At 39.7% G+C, this 19,962-nt stretch overlaps 2 protein-coding genes across 5 annotated transcripts; one reads left to right on the top strand and one right to left on the bottom strand.

Annotated features, from left to right (window-relative positions):
• The first annotated feature begins 5,466 nt into the window (after window positions 1–5,466).
• Window positions 5,467–13,085, top strand: LOC111269027 (eukaryotic translation initiation factor 4B). The gene is made up of 6 exons (XM_022848341.2): window positions 5,467–5,715; window positions 9,486–9,611; window positions 9,816–9,982; window positions 10,136–10,720; window positions 11,060–11,443; window positions 11,674–13,085. The coding sequence occupies exons 1-6, from the start codon at window positions 5,712–5,714 to the stop codon at window positions 11,782–11,784; spliced, it is 1,377 nt and encodes a 458-aa protein (XP_022704076.1). The 5' UTR covers window positions 5,467–5,711; the 3' UTR covers window positions 11,785–13,085.
• A 591-nt stretch (window positions 13,086–13,676) lies between these two features.
• Window positions 13,677–19,889, bottom strand: LOC111269026 (SMAD family member 4). Of its 4 annotated transcripts, none has more exons than XM_022848337.2 (10): window positions 19,599–19,889; window positions 18,255–18,582; window positions 17,662–17,953; window positions 17,223–17,426; window positions 16,650–16,811; window positions 16,424–16,513; window positions 16,199–16,311; window positions 15,945–16,028; window positions 15,574–15,682; window positions 13,677–15,260 (listed from the first exon to the last, which is right to left on the bottom strand). In XM_022848337.2, the coding sequence occupies exons 2-10, from the start codon at window positions 18,449–18,451 to the stop codon at window positions 14,877–14,879; spliced, it is 1,635 nt and encodes a 544-aa protein (XP_022704072.1). In that variant the 5' UTR covers window positions 18,452–18,582; window positions 19,599–19,889; the 3' UTR covers window positions 13,677–14,876. The 4 variants fall into 4 exon arrangements, with proteins under 4 accessions (XP_022704072.1, XP_022704074.1, XP_022704073.1 ...); XM_022848339.2 differs by having other exon boundaries at window positions 17,223–17,423; window positions 19,599–19,888; XM_022848338.2 differs by having other exon boundaries at window positions 18,255–18,453; window positions 19,599–19,888.
• Window positions 19,890–19,962: the final 73 nt, after the last annotated feature.

The raw sequence follows: 19,962 nt of genomic DNA, 5'->3' as shown, positions 1-19,962 counted from the left end.
CGGCGATTGGGACGTCGATATGATTATATTTATAACGTATTACCGTACTACAATATTATATTTTTGTGCAAAAATAGGACATGTATATCATTTAGCCGTCGAGCGATCTATAATTTCATATATAAAAGCATCTTTTACTTTAGTTCAACGCCATTATGGATCGAACGTGTCGAGCAATACCTATCTCCAATGTAGATGGTCTTACTGGTCTCCTTTAAAATAGCATAGCCGATAAGTGGGTAATCATTCGTAGCATCGTGTTAACGTCCGCTTCCCCGATAGATAAAGCTTCTACGGCCGGATTAGCTGTATGAACTTGCACAAACGCACATATCGTGAACTTAGAACTTGAATTCAGATCACTGTGCGGAACAACGTAGAAAGTAGAGGTAATGGTGAATAGACTAGAAGGCCAAACCTGTCGTTCTTGCATTCATAGCACTACACGGAGCATCGGCCAATCGAAAAACGTAGTTTTTGAAAGTGTTACACGACTTGGCGGGATGAAACATAAAAGTCAGAAGTTTCAGCATTCACTGTATTGTTGATTGATTATAGCGATTATCTTCTGATATAAAAAATGGTACGCTATAAAAAACGCCAAGCCCATAAAGTCCCTGTTCTTAATGCGCTTATACATACCAGTATTACAAGTGTAATAGACCAATGTTATTATTACTGTTGAAAGAAAATTTGTGGTCGACCACCTGTCAGAGGTTAGTTAATATTCAATTTTCTTCACGAAATTATGAGGCTTACTCCCAAATAAACGTTATAACGATAACATTCGGCTAACATTAGTGAACGACCTAAATAGAATGTCCTCGTACTTTTTTTCCTTATAATCACAACGCAGTTATTTCAAATAGCCATCTGTGCACTGTCGAAACGGCCCGGCTGCCTACGTCTTCGAGTGTGCGGTTACGCAATACGAAAAAGCGGATCGAGCGGCTGTTCGTCTGATGATTTGATTTCTATCTCGTATTAACCAACCTTTAATTTGTCTACTCAAAACATCTCACCTTCCCCAGAGGACTGAATGGTGGACGTCAAATTCCGATCCGATTTTGTGTCCTAAGTGGACCTTGGGGTCTGGTCTCTGGCCAATCTCAGTATCGGGATATTTCTACTAGTAGCTCTAGCTATGGCCACGATGGATTACAGGGCACAGGCCTGCGTCAACTCGTCTTTCTTCACTCCGAAACGGTTAGATAGTTTTTTCAGATAGCGGTACTAATGGACAAACCGGAAATGATTTTATTGTCAAGGCTTACTGCCGTGCTAACGGGACCCCCGCGCCTTGCTTTTGTCGTTTAGAAGACGTTTTCACCGAAAAGCACAATAACTAAAAAAGCAGCTACTCTTAGAAGATTTGAAGACACCTCACCGGCTGACTGCTCTGTGGAACACCCCCACTCTTTGGCAGCTTCCGATAGTTACGGCCCTAAACGAAATTGCTTTGCCTGTGTCTTTGTTCAAATATGGGAACCTTGACAGAACTTTTGCACTGACTGCAGTCAATAAATTCAATTCCTTCCAATACATTCGGCGCCGAAGGCAGACCTCGCTTTATCCACGCACTATTTACTAGCGACCGCTACGGATATAACCTGAGTAGTTGCAGTTCAAGAGTATATTTAAAAAGACCACATGTTTAGTAAAATAAGTGCATAGTAAGAAATGGGCGTGTTTTTCTGCTAAACCTGCTGGGGTACAAGTACTCAAGGGGAACGGTCCCTATAATAAAAATTACCATCTACAGTGTTTCTTTTGAGCTACTTCAGCTGATTCTAATTTATGTCAGGATCGTTAATACACGAGGCCCTATGGAACGAGAAAGAGGAAGTTAAACATATATGGCCGATAAATGAACTAGACTCCCAAATCAGAAGGGCTATAAACCTCTACATTGAAACAGAGGTACTTACAGGGTCGAACATCCTTGTGCAGTGTATGAAACGAACCTATTATTTTTCAATAGCAGATTTTGTGCTTCGTTATATAATTCTGTTTCAAATTTCCTTAGCGCCTAAAACTGCGTTGGTTAAATTTCCAGTGTTACACAGTGTGGCCAGCCATATGTGTTAATGCAGCCTATGCTTTGAAAAAGGTATATCAAATCAAGACGTCTTCAACATCTTTCTGAGAACATATATTGTTGCGTTGTTGCATACAACGTTATTATTAAAAATATAAGGTACGCTTAGTCATATGGTACCCACAATATCTATTATGGAATTACGGAATTCTACTATCAGTAAAGATAAATAGGATTCTATTTGATCTACACAGGGAATTTAAAAAAGTTTTCTTCGCGTTAGTCATAGATGGCGCCTAAAACATCGTTAGCGCTACGTAAAAAATCTGTCTTTTTGTGACTCGATTTTCGTCATTGCGTATATCAAATCCATTCGACGCTGTGAGACAGTACGCAGAGGCAATACTCAATCTAAACAGTAAATAGTGTATAAGTTGGTTTCGTATTATTTTTGAGTAGGACATATCTGACGTCATCGCACTACATGGGCACTTGAATGCCCCTAGGCGTCAATTGTCACGGTTTATCGACATCTCGTAAACCACTGGTTAGTTTGAATATGTGAAATAACCAGCGTGGGTAAACCTTGAACAGGTCGAAGATGTTTGGGCTATGTCGACATTTTTATTGAGAATATGATTGTTGATTACATGAAACGGGTCGCGAAGTATAACTAGTTGTACTTAGTTCAAGAGCTCGAGAAAAATACTGCAACAAAATGAAAGGATTACGACGACCCGCAAGCTACATTGAGACCTGCTGAGGACTAAACACTACCTCAGTGCCTGAACAATTTGCCTTTCGAAGTCTAACCACACAGACGTTTCGGGCAACTGAGTGAAACTGTATCAAGTGACGACTACGATTCGTCGAAATCGTGTAGAGAATCATGCTTCTCTCTTGAAAAACTTGCATCGTCCATTTGAGACAACAGATAATTCTTAAGACTATCACATTTTAACATGCAATTATTATTAGTTCTTTGCCTAGTGTGATCTCCAGAAATAATTCGTATCTAATCTTGCTACCTGCCAGTAGTTTTTCCTACATGCGACAGGCAAAAACGTATAGCCATTTTTTGTAAACAGTAGCCCAGCGTGGTAAACGACAGAGTTACTGTAAAAACATCGTCAGCTTATTCAACTTGAATGATAAGTCAGGCGCGTTTTGATAGCAAAAGCTATCCCAACTATGCACGATAAACAAAATCTCGGTGATAATGTGCATAATGAATAATAGAGCATATAGTAAAAAAAAAAAACGAAAACGAGGTTGTGAGCAGCAGATATTCCAGCGCAGCGATCTGCTGGCTTCAGAATGGTCAATATGCTCTATTCTCACTTTTAAAAAGGAGCGAATGCAGTTAGAATGGCCTGAACAATTGCACGTGCAGAACCAGATTGCCAAGAATCAACCAAAGGAGCTTTGTCAGCCCCCTATTAAGGTCAGTTTCGTACGTGATAAACCTTATCATCATCAGGACTTTTTGCAGCTGACTAAGACAACTCTCCTGGCGAGATCTGACGTATTTCTTACTTCTACCAACTCGACATTGATACTACAGAGGTATCTTTTGATGTGAACGTTTTTAATGCACGATATAAGAACGCTAAGGAATAGTCGGAAGAACACTGACTTCGTTGTATCTAATCAGACTAACCATGTACTCTCGAAGCAATCTCGATACAAACCAAGTTTTAGCTTTAGTGGAGTAATCCAGAGGCCAGTTTTGCATCTAATCAGATTACTTCATATTTTTTTTTTCATTACTTCACCCGCTGAAACGAATAAAGTTCTTCGAGCAGAGTTTGCTAAAGCCGCGTCTGAACATATCTGACGTCATCGCACTACATTGGCACTTGAATGCCCCTAGGTCGAAAATTTTCGGGCTATGTCGACTGAGTTTTTTCAATATAAAACCGATTTCCATCACCAGTAGAGGCGCAGTCTGAAGTTTGCGTTATTTGTTTGGTTCCTTGATATTACAAAAATCAATAGATGGGGCCTAAGGCAACATGCGGCATTAAATGAGAGCTATTTTAGTTGATAGATCGACGGGTTAATATCACACCTCTAAAAAACTTCGTTTTCAACTTTTAGCAGTGGCGATCTCTTTACCCTATGATAGTGCTACTACTAATATATTAATATATTTGGCCTAAGGATCGGAATGAGTAAGTTTATACTGCAAGAGGGCATAGGACATGTCCATATTGTTATTACCTCAGACTACATGCACTACAAATTGAATACCGTAACAATGGAATATAAAAAACAACAGTAATTTCGATGATAATAAGACGATTTTTGAGATAATATTACGGCTTGAAAAAGAGCAAGTTTCTTTACGACAGAACAGTAAACAAAATCATCGTAATTGACCTTTAACTTCAGCTAGGTTAAGCTAGATTAGAACCATTTTATTATATTTAGCCTAATTGCTTCGAACCAATTAGTTTAAGTTCATGTTTCTTAAAGGCTAAAATATATTAAAACATGAGTCTTTAAATTTTGTCAAGGAGCGAAGTAACATTTCGTTTGAAAAGTGTAAATATTCGAACAAATATAAAAGTACACTTTCTATGGAATTGTTATTATTCTTATAGATAGAAACTGTTAAAAATTGTATGTTCTCTTCAATACCTAATCCACATGCTAAATAAATCATATACTGTGGCCGCGATCCCGTTAAATATAAAAAAAAGAAAAACACTCGAGTGGCAATTTTCATTGGTTATTTTATTGCCGCTTCTAATAACAACAAGATAAAGTTTTAAAGATTTTGCTACCTATATAATAGGTAGGCTTTATGTAGAGACAGATTATCTCTAAATACAGGTACGTATTATTTAAAAGAAAAACCGTGTCCTGTAATATATATTTTTTAGCATTTGGACAATATCAATAAATCTATTTAGTTGATACTTTTAAATGGCATATATGTATATACATATATAGTGACCTGGAGCAGTGAAAGATAATACTTTAATGCTTGTAGATCAAAATGCAAAAATGCCTTAGTCGTTAATTCAGTCTTGCCATCAGTGACTCATTAGAGGATTGATCGTAAAATTGAATTACGTCGATCAAGTACCTGTCGTCAAATAAGGATGAATTTGTGTTTGAATGCATATCTGAGCTTAGACTGAAGACCCACCGAAGAAGACTTAACTCATAGGTCGGAGTCCTACTCTTTTGTAACCTCGTAGCAATTCCACACAATCAACATCAACGAAAGCCAAACAGTCATAATGTGCTCATCTCTCTTGGGAAATACTTTTGGGGAATATAGTTTCCGGTGACTCCTCTCTTTCATCTTTTCTGACACTCGGATGGGTACGCCCTCTCTCCGATGGTCGCGCCATTTGTGTATTTAAATTATGGCGCCAACTGTTTTGCTAGTGTAGTTGGACGAAGCATCACTTTGCTTTATTTCGTTTCGGCAGCAAATAGTGTCCTGTTTATTGTATTATTTGTGACAATCAATCCTTGTCTACGGCGACCCTTGCATCGCTAGAAACCTACAACTGAGAATGATACATTTCGTGATTAGGAAAATCGAACGCGGAAGAGGTCGGTGTTGGATGCGTTAACGTGGTCCACGGGGCTGCAATCAAAGCGGTGCTGTTCCATTCTTTCGATTTCTGTGAAATTGCGAAGAAATCGCGACAAAATGAGTGAGTACTAATATAATAATGTGTGCTATTAAATGCTGTTCAGTTCAAGTTTACGACATAGCTGAAGTTGACGCCGGAGATGTATGACATGCTTCCCTTGCGTTGTGCCGAAATTTCGAAGACGGCAAGCCGACACACACTCACACGCAGTCTCAATCGGCAAACGACCCGCCACGGGGCACGACATACGTTGCAGCTATGGCGGTTTGCTTGGCACACCGGCCCCCCGTTCTGGCGGGTCAGACTTGACTGTCAACCGTACGAGCTTAGTTATGCATCGGCTGACGAGTTTGTGTCAGAAACTCCGTCATTGCGTTCGATCTGATTGCTGTGCTGTTTTGGCTACAGTGTGCGAAACAATTTCGAGTCACGGGCGCGACACTGATACACTTGCCCTATTCTATAGGTGGTGCAAAGTCACCTGCCCATTGTTGGCTGATGAGTCGCCCGCGTTTTCTTAATGGCATTCGATTTTCCTCTTTTCGAAGATGTTGGGCTGTTCCGTTAAGGAAGACATATTTTCGTTCTATCGGCCGTGTTTTACCAAATAGCCTAGAGGGCATATAAAGGGGCGGTGCTTCAGAAAAGGCAAAACTTGTTAAGGCTGGTATGCGTTGCCTATTTCTCTTTATCTGCCTGTACGCTCTCTATCTAGGTACATGGTAGGCAGAATGATTGATTTACCTGAGAAATGGAGTCTTCCTAACGCTGTTCCTCCATGACGGATGGCTTTTTTGCTTTGCTATTTGCACAGTCATGTGCTGGATAGGAAGCAGCAATAACGAACACAATGTGTGTATGTGTGGTTTGCTATATATCCCTTTCCTACTGTACATGGCGATGTCGATTTAATGTAACGCGGCCGAATTTCCACTTTTTGTTGCTTGGCCAGTGGACAGAAGGAGCTGTTTACAAGAAATAAGCTCTTTTGCGTCTGTCCGTTTTTATTTGTTCTGGTCTTCTCACAGAGACATATGGTGACTTAGCCGGCAACTCGTTATTTTGGGCAAGTGACCAGTGTCAATTTCGGCCTGTGAATGAGGCCTGAGCGCGTGTTGAGGTTTTTCAATAATATACCGAGAAAATCTCATGAGGCTTTCCAACGTCAAAATTGGCGACAAATGTTTTTAAAAAATATATATACATATATATATATATATATATGAGTGTCTGTGTGTGTGCCTAATGCTCACTCCTGCTCACTCCTTGCAAGTATTTATAAAACTTGCAAAATTGACCACTAGATTTTGAATTTAACATTTTCGAGATGTTAATAAACCATAGTAGCTTATTTCGTATTTGTATGTAATTCTGATGTTTGCTATCAGTTCAAAAACAGGTTGCTCACTAGCAAGAGATTCTATCGAAACATTAGCGTTCGTTTGACCCGTTTTCTTTTCAACGTTTGATGCCAATTGTGCTACACTCCATTACGTCATTCACAAATAACATTGCAGATAGTCTTATGCGAGGAGGGGTTGTTTTGAAAACGTCTTTAAGGTCATGATGGTGAAAGATAATAGATTGACACCTACGGCCGCATTCTGAAATAATTATAAATATATAACTGTATCTATTTAGAATTCATGAACATATGTTATTAACCAGGTTCATATGTTCCCTGTTGATATAGTTTCTGGCAACCCTGTTCTATTACTTGATTATTAAGCGTAATCACCCATGAGCTAATTTTACGTAATTTAATATCAAGGGGCGCGCCTAATGAATAGCCAATTCTGAGTCTTTGCGACAGTATACGCGTTAAAGCTGTAAGCATTGATATTACACCTGATCGCTATCAACTCATAGGCGTTATTTGGGTTAAGCAAATCGAAGGACTAGAACAATTACTCACCGCGCTAAGGCAACATAAACAAGAAGATTAGCCAGCCTTATATGTTGGATCGTCTATAAATACCATATTGTAAAACAACTCGACTTCTTACGGACTCCAATGTCGCTGCGCATGTACGTATATTTTCTGAATAAGCTTCTATCAGCACTCGAATTGTATGCTGTTGCTGCCGTGCATGATCTGTATTCACGTACACGGATCACCATGTCGATCTGCGTGTACCTTATGAGGGTACCTTAAATAAAGACAGTAGCTGTAGCTGCAGGAGCCGCGGCCTTTGGGGTCATAATCTTTAACAGTTCAGCGTTCGAGGCTCGATAATGAAAATGTGATCTTAGCGGCGTGTGCCACAGTCCATTGTGCCGTTGTTGTTGACAGCTATGGATTAAGCTGATCCTTTTCCTTTGTCTATCAGCCGTCAATTAAACGATAAAAGCGCAAGGCAACCATCACCAAGAACACATCAAGGTCGCTGTATGTGCTCGTGGGGCGCTACAACCGTCTTTGTCATTGTTGCTCGCTGTTGCTTCCATGAGGGGGATTGGTGGGGGTGACCATGCAGCTGTGGTGGTTCCAGAAAATAAAGGCAACCGGCAGACGCCTGGTAGAAAAAGACTGGTTATTCTGTCGGATACATTATGGAAGCAAATAAGAATTACATCATTACGGTATAGTTACAATGCACTGTGTTAATAATATCGTTGGAATTAACGAAAAAATAAGAGCGAGTCTACCCGAGCGCTTCGGTCAGTATTTCGGTGGTATTATTCATTTTAACTATAAAGGTAAAATAATGGTAGACATTGCTAATGTATTAAAATTAACAATGTCATACTTGTGTACTAATTAGAAAAGTATGTGCCTAGAAATATCTGTTATAGGCCGAATATCCATAAATGTTCGAAGAGGTAAAGAGAAAAAGGAAGTATATATTTGTGTACAGCTGTAGAGTTTGCATAAACATTTGTGACAATTTGCTCTTTATATCATATTGGTTACCACTAAGAGTTTACTGTACATAGTTTAGGAATCACCACCAGGATGTTCTTTCTTTTGAAACGTTAAGATTTTAATTCGGATCTAACAAACCACACTTAATCTTCAAAATTGCGCCTGTATACGGCTACGTATAGCTAATTATAAAAAAAGCAGGCAAGAAAAATCCTGCTTAGTCTCCATTAGCCAAACACCGATACAATAATTTCAAATGACCTAAGTATAGTTGCATACTAGGCGTAACACCTTGCGAAATGCGGAGAATAATTTTGTCACACTTGTTTTTTGCTTTGACTTGTTTTTGGTTTTTACTAGTTAATCTACGATTGTTTGAGTTGGGACTAAATTCATAAAGTCACTGAATTTCCGGTAGTGATCGTCGTTGTCTCACAGTATTCGGGGCTGATCGTACTTAAAGAAAGGAGGGAGGCGGCAATACATCTTAAGCTGGGCTGAATGATGCGTGAAACTTCTAATACGATTGTAGTGCTAACGATGCTTTTTAAGCATCGTTCCTCGGATCGAAAATTGCTTGTCTATAATTTCAAAACATAATTTTTGCATGCGAAATGCACATACACGTATTCTGCATAACGACAACATGTTCCAATAATTGTGATTTAAAACTCGACCGAATTGGGGTTCCTTTATTGGAATCGTATTTACTCTCCAGTTGCACCCGAAAGATGAAATGCTAGGAAAGAAATTATGTTCCGCTATTGGTTGGCCATTATTATTTTCTTCATACACAGTTGTGAACGAATTATGCATGTATTGAAACTTCCATTTCTGAAAAAGACGATAGTTTGAAGCATTCAGTAAAGCTAAAGGCAGAATACTTGGTGAGCTGTTAAGAAACGTTTTCAGTATGTTTCAAATCTCTATTAAAGGTTCTTTTTTACCTACATTATCCCTCCAGGTAAAAAGAAAATGAAGGGGCGTACAATGGAGCTGACCGATTTTCTTTCGGAAGGTGGAAAGCCGGTGCAAGCTGGGTATACGCTAGTCCAAAAGAAAATTGACTGGTCCGACGAAAACAATTACAGTAAGCATTGATCCACTCTATCGGTTCTATAAAGTCTAATTTTGTCTTGATCGATTTTTCTGATCATTTCAAGCGAAATAAGTTTGCAATGTGGGAGCATTTGGGGCGCATTTGATGAACTTAATTTTATACAGAAGTCCCTCATAATGATTTAGCAAACGACTTAAGGTTTTTATACCGCTAACCTTGTGTTTATCTCATTAGCACAAACGATCCACGAGATGGTTCTTCCCACAGCTCCGATGTCTTCCCGAGGAGGTCGGGTTGACGACTCAAAGGTCCCAACGGAGCCACCATATACTGCTTACCTCGGAAACCTTCCATTTGATATCGGCGAAGAGGAAATTGCAAATTTTTTTCATGAACTAAAGGTAACCGAACCCACCTCGTATTTCATCAGAAAGTTTTCCACTGATTTCGATAATAAGACTTTACAATCATTGGACTTCATACATTCATTTAGCTGAGATCTTTTTATTTCCCAGAACCTTACGTTTCCTTTAATTTTCCTGTTTCTGTTAAAGATATCATCGATTCGTCTCGTCACCGACAGCGCCAAACGACCAAGGGGTTATGGCTACGCCGAGTTCGAGGACCGTCGTTCGCTCGTTGAAGCGCTCGGCTTCGATGGGGATCAGTTGAGAAACAGGCCAATTAAAATTGGCTTGGCAAGCGAGTACGAAGATTACAAAGGTCCGTTTGGCATCAGAGACCGGACAGGCTTTGGCCTTCGAAGCGATCGTAATGATAGACCCGAAAGGGACCTGGGCACCGATTGGCGAGCCTCCCGCAGAGAAGATCCCCCGATGAGTCGCGGTTATGAAGACAGCAGAGGCTACTCGAGGGCTGGTGATCGGTATGGTGACCGTTATGGCGACAGGGATCGCGGGGGCTTTGGTGACAGGGATCGTGAGATGAGTCGCGACTGGAGGTCGAGCGAAGGCCGAGGTGGTTTTGAACAACGGGACAATCGCGATCGTGGTGGATTCGGCGGTCGCTACGAACCGCCACGAGACTCGAGGGACTACCGTGGAGATGATTCGGGAGGACCACTTGAAAGACCGAAGTTGAATTTAGCTCCGAGAACGAAGCCCGTCGAGCCCATTAAGGTATGCGATAAGCACTTGTTAACTGAGTGTCTTTTCAACTCCATCATAATATAGTGCTGTTTGAAAACGTAGGGCAGTTTTTATTATTATATAAGTTCACGCAATGAACTAATTAGCGACAAAAATTTGTGATGACCTCGGACAAAATTACAAGGACCTTACACTTATTAAGAAAGCGTATTGATTATAGTTCAATCGAATGTAAAATTGCTTTGAACTGAAGTGTCTTTTTGTGTCCCTGTTTTCTCATTAATAATATTTATGTTATATTTTACTTTCATACAAACATTTAAACATAACCATTAGATTCATTTTGTCGACTACAAATGCCACGTCTAGGTGATTCCGATTAAAGCAGACGAGCCGGCTCCCGAACCGCCTCGACCAAAGATTGATAAGCCCAAGAATGCCGACATCTTTGGAGCTGCCAAGCCGGTCGATACGGCCGCCCGAGAGCGAGAGATCGAGGCAAAACTCGCTGCCCAAGCAAAGGAGGCTGCCAAAGAAGAGGAAGAACGCGAAAAAGAGAGACTTGCACAAGTTCAGTACGTAAACCACGAGAATAACAACGAGCCCACTCCACGTTCCTATCAGCAACCCAAACAAGAGAGATCGTGGCGTGATGAATCTCGCGAAGAAAAAGAAAAGCGAGAACGCGACCGGAAGGCTCGTGCCGATAGAAGAGTGGCAGCCCCACAGCAGCCAAACGAAAATGAAACCATCGTAAGTTTCCCAAACGGCGTGCTCTTACATATATATATATATATATATATAGTTCCGGAACGAGATAAGCATGTTGGTCAATCTTTGTAGGTCTTCAAAAATGTTTTAATTAGCATGTGCTAATGCAACAGCTCTTATAAGCTAGCTACAAACAAAATGAAGAAAGATAACAAATCTCTACTTCTTTAAAAAAACTTTAATTTACTCCCCTGCCTTGGCATTTTTTCCAGGTGGTGACTAGCAGGAATAAATTTTCCGATCTAGACGACGCTGATGGTGCCCCATGCGAAAGCGAGGGCGAAGTAGATGAAGATCACGCAACCGTCGACTGCTGTAAATAACGAAATGAAGAGAGAGAAAGAGAGAGAGACAAAAAGAGAAAAATATGATAATAATAATAAGAATACTAATGATGCTTCTAACAAGAACAAGACGACATATATTCTTATTATTATTGCTATTATCATTAAAAAACAAAGCACAACTATGAACCAGGCGGTTATAAAAGTAACGGTGATGATGATAATCATCGAAACGATCAACACAGCAACTGAACCACAAAAGTTGGCAAGTTGGCGTTGGCCAACAAAAAGAGAACACCATACAACGTCGCGCACGATCATGGTTTCCCATGATAGTAACAAAAGCATTATTACCCCAGCATTGTCCGTCGTGGCATCCTCCTCGAAATCGAATGTCGTTAGTGTTGTTGACGTTGTCATTTTTGAAAACAACAGCAGCAGCAGCAACAGAAACAGAAGGAACAGTAGAGTTATAAACAGCCACAGGTAACCTATATACTTCCCTACCCTCGGTGGCGGGGCGACCCGTCAGCTCTTAACCCGTTCGTTCCCAAAGACGCAAATGACGAGCATCGAGCGAAAATAAGGTGCAGATTTAACACAATGTGGCCACACTTAAAAATGCACTAAATCAACTTGCATACAAACAGGCTTCCGTTTTTTGATTGAGTTAGTGAGCCTTTACCGATCGGAGCAAGTTGCAAATTAATTCCAGTGTGGGTATTTTGTTCAAATATAAATATGACCAGAGGGAGTCGAGTCTCGTGGAGGGTGAGAAGGAATTTTCAAACGTTCAATTGTGGCGGATTCAAACGATGATGTTTATGATAATTATGACGACGACGATGATGATGTTGATCAGATAATAAATAATACATTAAAAAAGATAAACTAAACAACTGCAGTAAACGTATGGAGGCGTAATGAACAACGTACGATGACAAAAAGCAACATGGCAAGGAAAATAACAAAAAGGAGCGTAAAACAACGATGACGTTCAATTTAGAGGAGGAATAGCAACAACAAAAATACCAGCATTAGCGAATTTAATGGCCCGAACGAATTTCGATGGGGCTAAGAATTTTCGATTTGGATTTATAGAGGGGCGATGGAATTTTAAGGATAAGAAAAACACATCAAGGACTTAACAAGGAGCCTGTAGAAATAAAGCGATTTCAGGAAATGAGAGCAATGAAACATTCATCGAAAACTTAGGAGGTGAGCCTATGATAAGGTGCTTCTTGTCCTTTTGTTTCTTAAGAAAAAAAAACTACGAAAACTACGGCTGTAAAGCTACGAAAATAAAAATATGAAAATGTCAACCGCAAAGTGGTAAAATAGACCGCTGTTGTTGCTATTTGTGAAAAAAATATGTTGGATGTTTTTTTTTCACTCCGAGAGTCTACACTGTATATATACCGTACTAGAGGAATTAGTATCTAGAAAAGAATGCACTAATTCTTTATTTATTTATTTTATTATAATAAATGACACTAAACTGGAACATTGTTAAGTAAGATTCTAAACGTGAAAAAGAGTAGCTAAATACAAGATTATACATAGTATATTCTCCGTACGTATCTATAACACCACGTAAACGGTGAACATGGCGAAACCATAGCATGCTCTGCACAATCTTAAGTTTCCTTCCGTTTTCCGTATACATATATTAATGTTGAAGTATTACGTATAACAGCACGTCATACGACCACATTATTTCCTCTATAAATGAAAATAGATATACTATGCAAATTGCGACGACTTCAGTTAATCAGCCCTTGTCCAGAGTCGCAGACGATCATTAGAGGGTTCATATTTGAGCAGTATTTTGCTACTGGTGCCGTCAATACGGCTGTTTTTCCTATCAGCAACACAGCTTGTGTAATAAGCATATATATCTAAGCTTGATTGTCACAATGGACAGGCTAAAATTTTCAGTTCCGAAATTCTACAGTTTATTGATACATTTCCTATACACAGTAATTAACAATTAATTTTGTAAGGCATGCAAGTATGTGTGTGGGTATATCTATATGTTCACTATATGTTTTTAGTGGATCGAGAACAAAATTGCCCTATTTGTTCCACTTCTTATATTTAACATCACAAGAGTACATTTGATAGTTATATGAAAATTTTAAATAATTTAAACATACTCTTAAATAAGAAGGCTGGTGATAACAATCATCAAAATAAAAACGTGTCGAAATAATTTTAATAGCATAGAATGGCATTGCTGCTAACAGCACAACCAGTTTTTTGAATTGATGAAAATATATCCTATTCTGATTGTTTTTCATAATGAATATATTGTTATTTTATCGTAAAATAAGTTAATTTTCGATACTTGAGTTGGACAAAAGCCTATCAATCATTATATTTTATATCGATGTCTGATTTTTATGATATGCATACCAGAGTAGTACTGGAGATTAAATGAACAAGTCTACCACTTTTGAAAGCATCCTTTGCTGCTCGCAGGATGTCATTATGTTAAATACTTGATCCGATTCCGATATACTTGATCCGATATAATCAACATAACATGAGACTCAACCATGCATGTATTTTCGGTTCCCACTATATCTCCCATAGATCCCAGCATTTTCTAAAAAGTAGAATTCACAACAGTACCAAAAGTACAATACTTAGCTTCTTGAAACACTTTTCCCATTATTTAAATGTTTTCTTTGCAGATACTGTAATTATATTTATATTGATGTAAAACCGTAGAAAAAGCTGAAACAGAAGCACTTTGACGTATGTAAAAGGCATGGCGTTGACTGGTCTTTAAGCTCAAAACGGTTGATCAGCTCACCTGGGCAGTATTATGAACTATTTGCAATTTATTACACTTAGAAGCTCAATTAAAGTAAGATATAAACCCAAAAGTTGGGGCATACATTTGCATATACCAGCATGAAACTCTCTAGAGGCTTTCTTGAATAAAACCTAACAAAATAAGCCCTACAGATGTTACAGGACATTACATGTTACAGTAATGAATTTGTACTTTAGCGCTTTTTACTGTCGTCTAGTCCTCTTGTTCACTAATTATATTTCACAGTTTAATAATAATACTACTATTGCCCTTAGTTGTATTATAACCCGTTTTCGTTTAATGACTTCGTTTATTCAACGGACGATTGGGTTGGTGGTGGCGGCGGAGGCTGCTGCTGAGGAATACTGTGAAGGACTTCGTCAAGCAGCTGTAATGCCCTATGAAGATGTATCTCAAGCCAACAAGGTGTTTCTTTGATTGACGAACGAGGATAGTCGGGCCCCCAGCCTTTAACAAAGCTCAGTCGAAGGATGCAGAGACGTCGAAGGTCATCAACGCCGACGCCAACAGCAGCTGACAGTGAAATGGCTGGGGTTAGGCCAGTTCCAACTGCACCTGACGCTCCAGTTCCTCCTATATGGCCAACAACTGCGGCCGCTTGCGCTGCCGCCGCTGCCTGAGCGCTTTGTGCCTTGCATCGCATCTGCGTGTGACATTGCGCAAGATCAAATACCTGCAAAGATTCCGACAGAATACAGAGGACATATGATGAAGTGTTGACTGGAAATTCTTACAACAGTGAGTCAACTCACGCCTGACATGTCAGCCCATGTTCAACTGTTTCGATATAAATAACAACGAGAAATACAGATATATTATGCACCACATTATATGACATGATATAGAGTTCTGATATAATACTTCAAAAATGTAGTCGTCCTGAAGTTCTATGGATAATACCATAATACATACGAAATCGTAATATTTTAGTTAAAAAAAAGAAGCTTTACTGTTATAAAGAAACTGAAATAAAAAAGGCTTCTTACCTTAATGCAGGCTCCAGGATAAATTTTATGGACGGCATCGCCCGGCTGGCGTCCAGCCTCCCGATCGAGGAAAAAGCTTTGTACGAACACCGAATGTTCTGACAGACACCTATTATATATATATTAGATGACGGGGTAATTTAAAACAGTGGTACTTCCATACACAGCGCCATTTATCTGCTTTGATGACAATAATTAAAGCTGAATTATATATAAGCCCTACCACTTAGCTAAACTTCCAATACTTTTTTTGCACTCCTTCAGGTATCATCCGTCTATGTATATCGATGCAGGTTACAACAGGATTTTCTAAAATATTCTATGAAGCGCGTATTTCGGCAAGCAGCACTCCAAGGGGAAATGTATATTACCTCAAGAAGACGTCACCCTCTCCTTTCACATCAAGTTGAACTCCTTTGCCAATATGAATTCGAGCACGTTCGGATGCTTCAGTTCTGAAGTACAATTAACCATGTACATAAATTGCCTGATAAAGCATAGCTCGTTGCTTGATGAAAAAATAGCATGTAGTAAGGATTCAGATAGTAGGACTAAGAGTTTCAACACTGCATGTCCATATCATAAGGAAGCTACTATTACTCTTTTTTTTTAATGCATTGCATACCGATGAACATTGGACAGGGCCCCGAGACAGAACCTCGATCCTCCGGAAGGGTCAACAAAACCGTCGACAAGAACATGCCGAGATGATGATGGGGTTTTGAAAGTTTCGCCGACCTAGAAAACAAGCCGTATCAATTCAAGCAAATGACGCGGTTCACATGTGTTGAGAGTATTTCGTATGCCTATTGTTTTTCAAATAAAGGTTTGAAGCGTCTTACTTGCATACCTGTTGGTCTAGCTCAAAGTACGCGATGCTGCACCAGAACTCAGGCGGGGGTTGCGAACTCAAGAGAACGGTCGGAGTAGTTTGACCGGTCTGAAAATAACCATTGTCAAAACTAATCAGATCAACAACTAATATTAAGATTTCTGCCTTTGGCATAAAGCTGTACTTAAATTAACAACTTCTCAACAATCGATTTTTCCGCCATAATGAGACAAACAACACCGACCTGCTGATGCCAGTAATGAGTTGGTTGATGTTGTTGTTGTTGAGACGCTGCCTGACCCAGTTGATCTCCGCTTGTATACTGTAATGTACTGCCGCTGGAAGGTGTGCCTTGCGAAGTACCCCAACTACTGTGGCTAGATGTTGAGGAACCTGGACGGCCAGACTGTAATACATAACATCGACATATTTACGCTTAAAAATTATCTTAGAGTATAGAGTTCTAGTGTTTCCTAAAGCTGCCATCTAGTTAGCCCGATTATTGGAGTTTAGTCATTGAAGAATTATCCAACAGTCGCCAACAACGTTCTTATTATAAAACTCATTTATAAAACAATTCATCAAGAATCATCGTGGCTTGCATTGTCAAACAATATAAGTACTGTTTTCCACGCAAACCTTAAAGCATACATTCGAACGTGGATAACGGATTCTTGAGAGGCCAATAGGCGAATTTATAATTGATCAAAACATCTGAAATTATTTGCCAGATCACTCACAATATTTCTAGGTCAAAAGCGACTTACGCGAAACTTTTTGCTCAACAACTATCAATACTAATGGCTAGTAAACCAACCTGAACGTAGAATGGATTTTGTTGGGGTTGCTGTTGCCGTCCACTCTGCCCAGACATGTATCCGCCTGGCACCCCCATGTCCCACTCGTTCTTCACCAGTTCCTCATCATGATGTCCGCCATGTCCTAAAACGGCCGACTCTGATGGACCTGCTGATGATGCTTGTAGTGACAACGAAGAGAGGTCCAGACCAGCTGAAACCTGCTGTAAGAAAACACCGTGATAACTGTGGTACGATGCTATTGCTTATGAAGAGCTTACACTATATAAGGGAGGCTTACAAAACAGCATCCTACTATTAACGATAGCAATTCAGATGACAGGTGATACGATAAAGCAGTCCAGCTATATTTTCATAACTCATTATTTATAATGCACGAGTTAATTTTCCCGTATTACACGTGATATAAAAAATTAATTATCGTGGATGCATGCTTACCCTTTCATAATGGTAAGGATTAACGCACACCCAGTCAGCTTTTAGGTCAAAAGCGTACTGACAGCATTTCAGGTGTTTGAGTTCATTTTTGTGTAGATCAGGCCAACGCCATATTCGAGCGTACACGGCATGAGGGAATCCTTTTCGTCCTGCGACCTGCAGTCTTCCGTCAAGGGTTCGTTGTATCGTAACGCACTTGGAGGGATGTGCTCCATTTGTAGTTATTGCTGCGATCAGCGAGTCAAGCTCATCTCGTTTCTCCTTAAGTTTTTTCACAAGTGACTCAATAGCCCTGTCGCGAGCAGCAAAGAGTGAATAGAACTATTATAAAACTCGCCCGTTTATTTACCGTGTGAGTATAAAACAATCGCTGATTTTTTTTTTGTTATAAACTCAGTACGTGTAAATTCAGCGTCATTTCCAATAGAATCTCCCGATGGATCTTCAAAAAGTTCTCCTTCTCTGCTTTTTATATAGTACATGCTAAAAAACCATATATGTTTCTCTAATCCTCAGGTCTTAACTATACCCTATAAGTGTTCTCGGAGAATATTCGGTTCCATAAATTTACATACCATCGCAAGCTTTCTTACCTTTTTGCGAACGATTCACTTTCTCCACCCTGTCGATGGCACATAAGGCTGTGTACGATCGATAAACAGGCATCCGCCGACGTGGGTGCAGCCAAGGCAGCTCCACTGCCACCACCGGGAAGTCCTGCCGGAGGAGGTTGTGCTGGCGGAACCCCAGCATTGCCAGGCATGCTTCCCATTCCTCCTGTTGAGTCCATAACTTTAGGTACCCCACAGAAGACGATCGAGGGCACCCCCAGGCTATTATTCACTACTCACTTATTTATTTCCGGATAAAAACAACGGCCATATAGATTTATACGGATCAGGCGATCACCACCAAATGCACCTAATGGGATTCACGTGCATGAGAAGCTTATATGAATTTGAAAAGAGCTCAGTCAACTTTTCGTATAATGTTCGATGCTTAGCATATCATTGGTACATATAAACGTTGAATTAACAGCAGCACTCGCCTGCTTTAAACACTACATACTCGTTTAGCGTTTCTTCCATTAATGTCGCATTTTTTACGTTGCTAAACTTGGCAGCTATAACTAACTTTAAGACAGCCTTTGCTCCTGCTTGCCGTCAGAACGACGGAACAATTTGCAAATTAAATACATTTTTCGAAGCCCGTTATAATTTTCAGCTTTCGCAGATTTTTTTTACTAAAATGATCTCAACCTTTCTGTCATCTGTACTGTTTAATCTAACATCAATAATCGCTGAGCAGAAACGTTTGTCCAGTTGTTACAAAATCATATTTATTAAAAAAAAAAAGGAATGACGAAACTCGAAATAATAAGAGTGTGCGCATTTTTCAACGCACAAACCTGTCATGTAGTATATCATCACCACGAGATTACTTACTCGAATTTAAAAGTCTATCTTCTAAATGATCACTTTTGGATAAATTCGAATTTTACAACGATGCAAAACTGCTGGCTGAATGTACATACGTGAAGATGTGGTGTCAGAATAAACTAATAGCCATTAACGAATTTTCCTGTCAGTTGTCGCCGTGAAAACACTTGTTACTTAAGGTATTCCTCGCAGCCGTGTTATTACCATTTCACAAATGGCACAATTTTCTATTTTAAACTTCTGTGTGCACTAACGGTGTCTCTGTTCAACAGTTCTAGTTATAATGCACTACTGGAAGTGCCGCCATTTGACTCAAAACAACAACAACACTGGTTCGAACACAGTCACTACCAACTGCTAGCTTGCTATTACAGAGTGCTATAATAGACACATGCTTAGGTGTTTATGCTTCTATAATGACACATCATGTCCATTCATTTCTATTCCTCACCTAAAATAAGAAAGCCATCAACGAGGAACTTTCTACTTAGAACTTACCGGTCTGGAATTTGCTGTCCGGCTACTTCACAACATTTAAAGCGAGACAAATGTGACAAGTATTGAATGCTATAGCACGGCCCGAACATGAGGTTCAATGAACGCTCTACATCTAGCGCACGTTCCCACAAATACTAGTAGCTAAACTTAGTAAATTTTGGAATATGATAAGTAAAGTTGTAGTTCATCGCTGTTATCCATTTGGCGCTCATTTCCGCACTAATCGCGTAAGAACATCAACATCAACAGCAGCTCCACAGAAAACACCGACAACTTTCAAACGAAATTTAATTTACCACCGGCGGCAGTGATTGTTTGGTATCGCTCTCGATATCGAATGGATGGATGCGTTTGCGATGGCCGG

The sequence above is a fragment of the Varroa jacobsoni genome, unplaced genomic scaffold (assembly GCF_002532875.2).
Source record: "Varroa jacobsoni isolate VJ856 unplaced genomic scaffold, vjacob_1.0 scaffold_1346, whole genome shotgun sequence".
Lineage (NCBI taxonomy): Eukaryota > Metazoa > Arthropoda > Arachnida > Mesostigmata > Varroidae > Varroa > Varroa jacobsoni.
The sequence above is the reverse complement of the archived record's forward strand: the minus strand, read 5'-3'. Positions and strand labels throughout refer to the sequence as shown.